The sequence below is a fragment of the Diadema setosum genome, chromosome 12 (genome assembly GCF_964275005.1).
Source record: "Diadema setosum chromosome 12, eeDiaSeto1, whole genome shotgun sequence".
NCBI classification, from domain to species: domain Eukaryota; kingdom Metazoa; phylum Echinodermata; class Echinoidea; order Diadematoida; family Diadematidae; genus Diadema; species Diadema setosum.
Genome location: NC_092696.1, coordinates 34,655,320 through 34,664,385, shown reverse-complemented (window position 1 = coordinate 34,664,385; position 9,066 = coordinate 34,655,320). Strand labels below are relative to the sequence as shown.

General features: G+C 37.3%; 1 protein-coding gene across 1 annotated transcript; it reads left to right on the top strand.

The window, feature by feature from the left end:
• The first annotated feature begins 1,729 nt into the window (after window positions 1-1,729).
• Window positions 1,730-8,387, top strand: LOC140236108 (uncharacterized). The gene is made up of 4 exons (XM_072316079.1): window positions 1,730-1,776; window positions 3,662-3,820; window positions 5,530-5,648; window positions 6,710-8,387. Exons 2-4 carry the CDS (start codon window positions 3,793-3,795, stop codon window positions 6,899-6,901), a joined length of 339 nt encoding a protein of 112 aa, XP_072172180.1. The 5' UTR covers window positions 1,730-1,776; window positions 3,662-3,792; the 3' UTR covers window positions 6,902-8,387.
• Window positions 8,388-9,066: the final 679 nt, after the last annotated feature.

The following is a 9,066-nucleotide window of genomic DNA, read 5'->3' as shown; positions in this document are numbered from 1 at the left end:
TACACAGAATTTTGACCTTTGACTTCTTTGACCTCTGACCTTGATTTTTGACCTGTATTGTACATATTACTACCAAATGCTACTCCTTCGCCATTTCTAACCCGATTTCGATTCCGTTTGCTTTATGTGATGGCACTAGGTGAGGGCTTCAAAACTTCTACACAGAATTATGACCTTTGACTTCTTTGACCTTTGACCTTGAGTTTTTACCTACATTGTACATTGGCTACAAAATGCTACTCCTTCCCCATTTCTAACCCGATTTCGATTCCGTTTGCCTTATGTGATGGCACTAGGTGAGGGCTTCAAAATTTTGACCTTTGACTTCTTTGACCTTTGACCTTGATCTTTTTACCTATATTGTACATTGTGCTACTAAATGCTACTTCCGGCGGGGACATATATTACGCACCGCGTAATTTCTACTTTTCCTTGTTTTTATGCGTTCAATTTCTCGGGGTATGTAAAGATCGCGCAGCTGCCCTCTGTAGTTTCATGCGTGAAAGTGTCTGCCCCTCTGCGGCTGTAACGTGCTCCGGCTTTCGTAGAATATTTTTTCACTTGATATTAAATTTGTCCCTGTTATAAGCAACAGGAGTTTTACCTAACTTGCGTATATTATTGTTATTATCATTATATGTATTATTATTATTATTATTATTATTATTATTATTATCATATGTGTTCTTCTTCTTCTTCTTATTATTGTTATTATTATTATCATTATTACTATTATCACCACCACCATCATCGATCATCATAATCATCATCATTTTCATTATTATTACTATCACTTCCACCACCATCATTTTATCATTCTTATTATCATTATTTTTATCATTGATATTTTCATAATCGTTAATGATTTTCATTTATAAAGTTTACTTACAATATTTCTAATCACTTTAACCAATAATATACACGTAATATAAAATGGAAAAAAGTAAAATATGAACATATATTTTGTGTGTGTGTGTGTGTGTTTGTGTGTGTGCTTACCCATTCGTCACCCTCTCATTTTCGTCACCCATTTGTCACACTCTCATCTAATTTGTTTTCTTCAGTATCATATGGCCCTCCCCTGTCACAAATATATCACAAGTTAGCGCAAGAAATCACAAGCAAATTTGAATTGAAATCGCACTTCAACTTCGATAGACTGAAATATTTATTCCTTTGTAATATCATAATCGTTGTGTTAAAATTTGACTTAAAACAACATTTATTAACAGTATTTCAGCGTAGCTGGCAGCATACATTGTTCGTGTGTATGATGACGTCACGTGGTAAACGATCGATCGAACAAATTACGAATTCTATCGACTACGAACGAGACAAGCGAGACGACACGTCTAGGCTACAACATCCTTAGAACAGATTTTAAGGGAAGGTAGGTTTGTACAAGGTAAAAAATTGGAAATTTAGTGGAAAATTTGTTGGAAATCAAAATTTCTTACCTGCTTCCTTCTCATGTTGGGCGGTAAGTCAGGTATGTTTATTCCATGGGCGTATCGGCAAATTTCGCGCTTAGTCCTACGCGTAATATCGCTTGCTATACGCAGTTACGCTATGCGCGATCATTAGGTCCCTGCGCGAGACCTAGTACCCTTACTATAACATCACACGTTTATGTACGTATATTGCTATACTGTAGCGCGGCTATTCATCATGATGGACGGCGGTGACGATGACTGCAATGCAGCTATATGGAGTTACGTACGAACATTCTCAGCAAATGGGATCTAGCTACAGAAGAACTTTGCCAGTCATTCCAAGGTATTTATTTATTTAACTGATTGTATATACATCGCTTCATGCCCATCGAGATCTGTAATTTGCATGATGTATGAAGCTAGTCACGGCTAAACCGCTTTGGGTTCTTGGCTGGGCGGGCTGCGCTACGCCTCGCCTTCATGCATGTAACGTTAGATCTAACAAACTGTAATGTTAAGTTAGGTCGTCGCATCTGTACCGGTACGTAAACATTATGTTTTTCAACCAATTCGTGCTTGTATAAACACTTGCATAATTCAATCCTTACATACATTTTCAAAACTTCACATAAAATACGAATTTCTTTTACAAAAACTAATCATCTAAATCAGCGTATGGAATATTCCCATTGTTGACACAGTAGTCAGTACAGTAGCCTATTCGTTGTAGTTCTATCTGAACAGTAACAGCTGGCACCGTATCACATCATGCACAATTATAGGCGCAGTGTCCGAGTTCGATAATGTAGAAATCTAACAAGTTAGTTAGGCATAGTGGGTCTATCGTGACGGTTATAGGGCCTAGCTGGGCAATGCTAGGGCCTAGTCAAGGGCTAGGGCCTATATTTTAGACTGCTGTGCTAGTGCTGCTAAGTTCAATTACACAATGACCTGTGAGTCTCGATCACTTCCTACCTCATAATTTAGAACTTATGGTCGGCTGTATGATAGCCCTACTACATCGACCACCCTCTTGTATGTAATAAACCGACCGTGTATTACTCAGTAATTGGCGCACTGAACGCTTAGTACGCACTTCACTGCACGCAAAGCACATAAAAATGGATTGGCTTTGACTGCATGTTGATGAGGATGGTGTGGGAAAATGCGAAAATTCACCGTTCATTAACAAAGTTAATGGTTTTAATCAAGGACAAAATTTCGAATGAATATTTTCACCGAATCGTAATGTAATGTCTATGGAAGTTTCTAAAAAGCTTCGTACAACACGGTGTTCAATACAACTTGGTTTGCGTGCATTGTCAATGCAAAAACAGCGGTCGATCTCAATAAGGAGCGTTACCGCGGGGAGCTGAAACGAGGCCACGCAAGTTGAATTCGACGGCGATATTTTTGCACTGAAACTTCGAATCGAAAAGGGAACAAAGGCATTTGATAGCCTAGCTCTGGATTTTCTCAATCACGTAGGTCAAGTTTTTTGCATGAATTTCAGTGTTAAATATATATTCTTATCAAGCAAATAAACATTAGGCGGTCGATGAGTAGTACAAGTAGGTCCAACCCTACAACCAAAATCTACTGTAAACGTAATGAACCCCCTAAAATCCAATACTAAAGTGCAAGTTAAGTTCTGCTACTTTTGCTGGAGCAATTCATTCTTTACTGAGCATCATTGCCATCAATGATGCTCGATGAATTAAGGTCTACGTAAGCTTCCAGCAGAAAAAAAAAAAGGCCTAAAACCCTATATAGAAAATGAAGATAAAGACAGAAAACAGATTGTGGTGTTTTTAACGCACAATATAGTCTATGCACCACACGTATTGCCTGTAGTAATACAGGTAATATACCACCTTTAATAGTAGAGTTCTATTTCTTTCGTGTAGGTAGGTTGTTTGGAACCAATTTTTGGCACTTTTGTCACTTTCGAATAAGTTTCTATGCAAAGATTAGGAGCTTTCTTCTCAGTCTGTCAAGATTTCCATGCCAAACGAAGCACATTGTGCAAATTCACACAAACTTGTGAGAAAAATGTTTATAGAATGAATATTTTTGCAGAAGCTAATGGTCATGCATAATTCACTCCATCATTTATGTTTTTGTTATTAACTTTAGTATTATATTTTTTTTCCATTTGGTTTATAGCATTCTTTCTGGGCCACCCTTAATATGATTACAAATGCAATCTTGTTCCCTAATTTGTACAGATCAAGCAAGACTTCAGCCAGGAGATCATGGCTGAAGACAGGATGTTTGCAGCATGGCCATGTATGCTGACAAAGTACTCTAGTATGGGGAATCAAGATGTCCATCGTAGCAAACGCTGCTTATTCGTCACATGGGTGACACCGATGGCCTTTCCCAAGGTACATTTTGAATAGTATTGCTCTGTGAAGAGATTCTAATCTACAGCCCCAGTACCACCCTTTCCTTTTTTGCATTTGAGTTGAGGTGAATTTATTAACAACATTAACAAAATACTTACAGTATGTACATGACTATTAAAAAAAAATTGTTAGACCGAGAAATTCATTCAATGCTTGTTAATTAATTTCTAAGACTTTCGCAAAAACCTGCAAAAACTGAAGTGGATCTGTAATTTCAAAGCCAATCCCTAAATCAAAGAGATCATCCGGGCTCTTGATGACTCTGCTTTGTCCATCATTCAACTTGCATGTCATGTTCCCGTATTTGGTTTTGTTGCCGATTCGACATCATGGGCTTCCTTGGCATTTATCATGCACTGATCGAGTGACACATTGCATGTCTTTAGATCTTCATTGATGTACACACTTTTCATGTTCTCTTTTCCTTTCAGACTAGAATGCCCAGAATACAGTTTGTTCCTTTTGTTTGCAATAAAGTGGACTTTGATCTGCCTGCTCTTTCCTTCTTGCCTTTTCCCCACGATGATGACAAGATCATGAAGATGAGATGTCCTCTTTCCAAATGTCTAAGCCAACTTCCTTGGCAACATTTGACTCGCCCTCAGTAAGCTCTTCCTCTGTCTCCTCAGCCCCCTCTGGCAGGCCAGTCAGGCAGATATTGTCCCGCCTTAGCTCATGTTGGACCTCGTCCTGCTGGAACTGAATCCTCAAGAGATGACATGTGGATTCAGAACATCTTTAATTGTGCTCATACAAGCTTCTTTCTCTCCTTGTATCACATGCGGTAGTGCAGCTTTAATGACTTTAACTACAGCTTGGACAATTATTTGGGAGAGGCTGCCTCCTGCCCCTCTCTCACATTATAGCACCCCACGGCCACACAGTTCATGTACACTGAAACTTCTCTACGGTTTGTCCTTGCCTCCTTCATCTACCATTCCCCTTTTCTTCTCCACTGCCTGATCAACTCACATGATAATCAAGCTTTTGTCATTATAGGATAACATTAACAGAGAAGTCTTTTATGAACTATTAAAGTTTTTGCATTCTTTTTCCTACTACTTGGAGTAAAAATCACTGGACCTTGAACATCCCTTGATCTTGCCAATCTAATTAAGATATATGCATATTAACTGATCTTGCTTTATGCAATGCCAGAATATGAATGAACCTCCTGCAAAAGCCCAAATGTCATTCATATTGCAATAGTCTTTGTTAAGCACTTAACAGTAGTGCAAGATTATTCTTATTAAGGCACTGGCTGTCAACACCATTCAACTTTCTTTCATCCAAGTTCATGGTAACTCTTATTTCTGCTTATAGAATAGCATGATGATTATTACAGCATTGTAATTCTAATGCTTGGCCTTACAAGTTTGGCTCTACTCATCCACAATTACTTGCCCGTCTTGGTAGTAAATGCCGTTGCCAGAATAAGTCCCTCATTCAAAATGAGTAGTATTTTCTACAATACCCTCCAAACAACTTTAAAACAGCTCCCCCCCCCCCCAGTTAGTAATACCGGTTGCAATCAAGTACAATATAAGTACATAAGCCAGCATCTGAATATGAGCTGATACTTGTCAGCATTTCTCTTTATCAGCCTTGATTGTGTAAATATTTTTAAAGGGTATATTTGTACTTATCATTAAAAATACTCCCCCTGTGTCATACATTTTGCTCCACAGAGGAAAAAGAGATGCTTGCATTCAGCATGCTGCTGCTAGTTTGCCGAGGCTGGACTGCGAGGGTGTGGGGCAAGTGCTCCTTTCAGGAGTCGTTGGAGTTATTCTACGACTTTCAACCTGTAAGTACCTAACTGTTCGGAGGCTAATCTTCTAAAACAAGTGATGTGTTGCCCTCTTATTAAAATGATGAGATGGACTTTGACATTGCAATACAAAATATAAAAATCATCAAGCTGTGGTCCATAGTTACAGAAATTCCCAGTTTATGCTGTTTCATTTGTTAGTTTAGTCCATGGATTCTACATATTTATGCAAATTTACTATGTTGCTAATGTATGCTGTGAATCACAATATTTTTTTTAATGAAAAAAAATCTTATATTACATAGTCAACATACATATTTACTTTATTTTGTGCCTGACTGCTCAATCACACACTTGTCCAATATCAATATGTCCTTTTCATTTCGATAAAAAGGGGAAAAAATTCGCATGAAATGCAAAATTGGTCCCAAATGTCGCCAATAAGGAATATTCCATTCGTCAATAAATATTGCACTTGACCTATGGTATCATTATATTCAGCAAGATGCTGGAAATATATCACGTACCACTCATATACATCCAATGTGATACAGGATGTCTCTCCCCCCCCCCCCCCCATACCAAAAAGAAAAAAGACCTCGCATACTCCTTAATGTTCCTACAATGTAAGTGGATAAAATTGTTATACTACTAGTATTGGAAAGAGTAACTTACCCAAAGTAATGAAATGCAATTCAGAAGTAGTTTTTGTTTGATAATACTTTTTGCCTGGGCTTGCCAGCAATAAAGTTAATTGCCTTTCAGAAGTTCCCATAGGCCACACAGTTGAAAATTCATTCAGCGAGGTTATGGTTAGCCCTTGCAAGAATAGAATTTTATGTAGTACATGGATGTTATATATTACATAAAATACCCAATTTAGGGTATATGTTTGCAAATGAAATGTTGCATAATTTGGCCAGACACTTTATTATGAACTCTACCTTGAACATTGGAGAGGTGTGGGAAATATATCTGTTCTGATGGACCTCATTATACCAATGCCTCAACCCAACATTTCTGCGTAGATTATTTCAAGATTTTATCGAGATGTATAGTTATGCATGTTTCTTTTCCAATTCCATTTCATTTTACAGGAGGGCACAGACCTGGCTTTCTACATTGGACAAATTGACAGGAAGCAGAGACCACAGCCCTTCATCTTGCTGATGGGAGGATCCTGGAAGAAGCCACTGCAAACCTTTGTCATTAGGAAGTTTTGGCTACACGACGACGCGAAGACCGAGAATACGAGGAAGCAATCACTTGTGACAGTCCCCGTACTGTGACTCCCGTCCCCATATCTATGCAGTTTTGCTTTCCTGTGCAGGACGGAGGCGTGGCGACAAGATCGCTGATTGGTTGGCTGACTGGCTGGCTCACTCCTGCCCAGCATCGGGACCGAACGCTAGTTTGGCCAAGTACCGTACTCGTTTTCCCCCGGACAGGACGTTCCTCGGATTTGATCATGTGCAGAAGCAAATTTCGCCCACGACACGCTTAACTCCAGGCCGCGTTGTGCTTGCGAAAACTCCCTATTGTAGAGAGACAGGGATTCTTGTTTCCAACTTTGACAAAGGCTGTGGACTGTGCATTCAAAGTGCATTATGTCCTAGATGTAGAGTACCAGGCTCAATGTTTTGCTGCCTGACAGTTCTTGGAGACAGTTGTGTACAAAATGCCTGGTAAAGTGACGTCCAATTCTGTGAGAGAGATCAGGACATACCTGAACTCTTCAAATCAGGAAGATTAGATGCATAGAATGAGATTTTCATGGTCATCAGAAGTTTAATTGACAAAGTTGACTTTAGGTCATTCGTCAAAGCAAAGGTTTGGTATCTATGTTTTATTTGTTTATAACTCAATAAGTAATGGATACATGTCACATGGAAAGATCAAAGGTCATGAGAAGATTGTTCTATCAGTGGATAATGTTGGCCCTCGAAAACTTGTGATAAAGATGGGCTAGAAATGAATTAAAAAGGGCATTTTGCATAGTAGTGACTTAATGAAATATTGGGCAAGATCTTCACAGGTTTATACTGAAGCATGACAGTCAATTTTCAGAAATATAGCAATTGTGAAATTAAAACCTCATATCTCTTGAGCATAATGGAGGTGACACTCTGTACTGAATGTGGCCTTCATAAAATTCAAGATGTTTCGTAGAATGTATATTTCCATTATGAATTTATTTCATTGTATATAGAGTAATCTTCATTACTGCCATCTCTATCACAGGAGTGACAGAGATGATCTTTGCTGGACAGATGTGCTGTACTTGGCACATCCCAGTTATGAAAAAAAAAAAAAAACAACTATGTGTTCATGGTAGCAGGTATGACTAAACAGGAGTAAGTTTCATTATAATTACAATGTACTGTATATGTTATTTTGTCTGTTCAGATATGCTGAATATAGGTATGGAGTAGAATTTTCACAAGAGATAAAACTTATTTCTTAATGTGAATGGTTTCTCCATCTGCAGTATATTTACAGTCATCATTGTACTGTCAAGGAAATATAATCTAATAACCCCTGACTTACTATTGCAGATGTTCCCCAAAAGCATTGCAACTGAAATGATTCAAAATGTTGTTACATCAAATTGAACATTGTTAAAAATGATAGACAAGCTGTGTAGTGCAATACCTTTAGTAATATTGTCTTAGTGGGGCAACAAAGTACAGTATTGGGACAGAAAAGCAAATCCTTAGAGGGCCATTCCCGTATGCTTCGCTTATGAGATTTCCAAACGCATGTTATAGTGACCGATTGAAGGTTTTCTAATGATACGCTGTCAGTGATATAGACAGTGAAAATGTGCTGAAATATATAATTGGTCAAAAAGATAAACATTTGTGTTATTGTGCTTATATACAAGTGAGTTGTACAGTAATATGGGATTAAGAACTGTTTAAATTCTAAACATGAATATTTAATAATTGCTTTAAACAACCCAGTTGTATAAAATTACTTTTAAACAACCCGGTTGTATAAAATGACTTTTAAACAACAGTTGTTTAGAGTTTTAAACAACTTTTTTTAAACAACTCAGTTGTATAAAATTACATTTAAACAACAGTTGTTTAGACTTTTAAACAACTTTTTTTAAACAACCCAGTTGTATAAAATGACTTTTAAACAACAGTTGTTTAAATTTTTAAACAACGCAGTTGTTTAAATTTCTTTTAAACAACAGTTGTTTAGAATTTTTAAACAACAAAGGGTTAAAAGTTTAAACAACTACGTGTTGTTTAATTTTTAAACAACAGTTGAGCGATTCACCGGTTAACTTGTGGTTGTTTAAAATTTTAAACAACCTTGTTGATTTTTTTTTTTTAACAGTGTGCATCCTTGAGAATAAATATATTTATCAAAATTTCGTAATCACGAAGTAAAGATTCAGGTACTAAATTTATTATCTAAAGTCTACAATACAAATTTTGCTTAT

Excerpts from the sequence above, each read along its gene's own strand:
- LOC140236108 (XM_072316079.1), top strand. The coding sequence starts at position 3,793 with ATGGGTGACACCGATGGCCTTTCCCAAG. Across the intron at positions 3,821-5,529 it reads CACCGATGGCCTTTCCCAAG|AGGAAAAAGAGATGCTTGCA; the intron begins GTACATTTTGAA and ends TTTGCTCCACAG. Across the intron at positions 5,649-6,709 it reads TATTCTACGACTTTCAACCT|GAGGGCACAGACCTGGCTTT; the intron begins GTAAGTACCTAA and ends TTCATTTTACAG.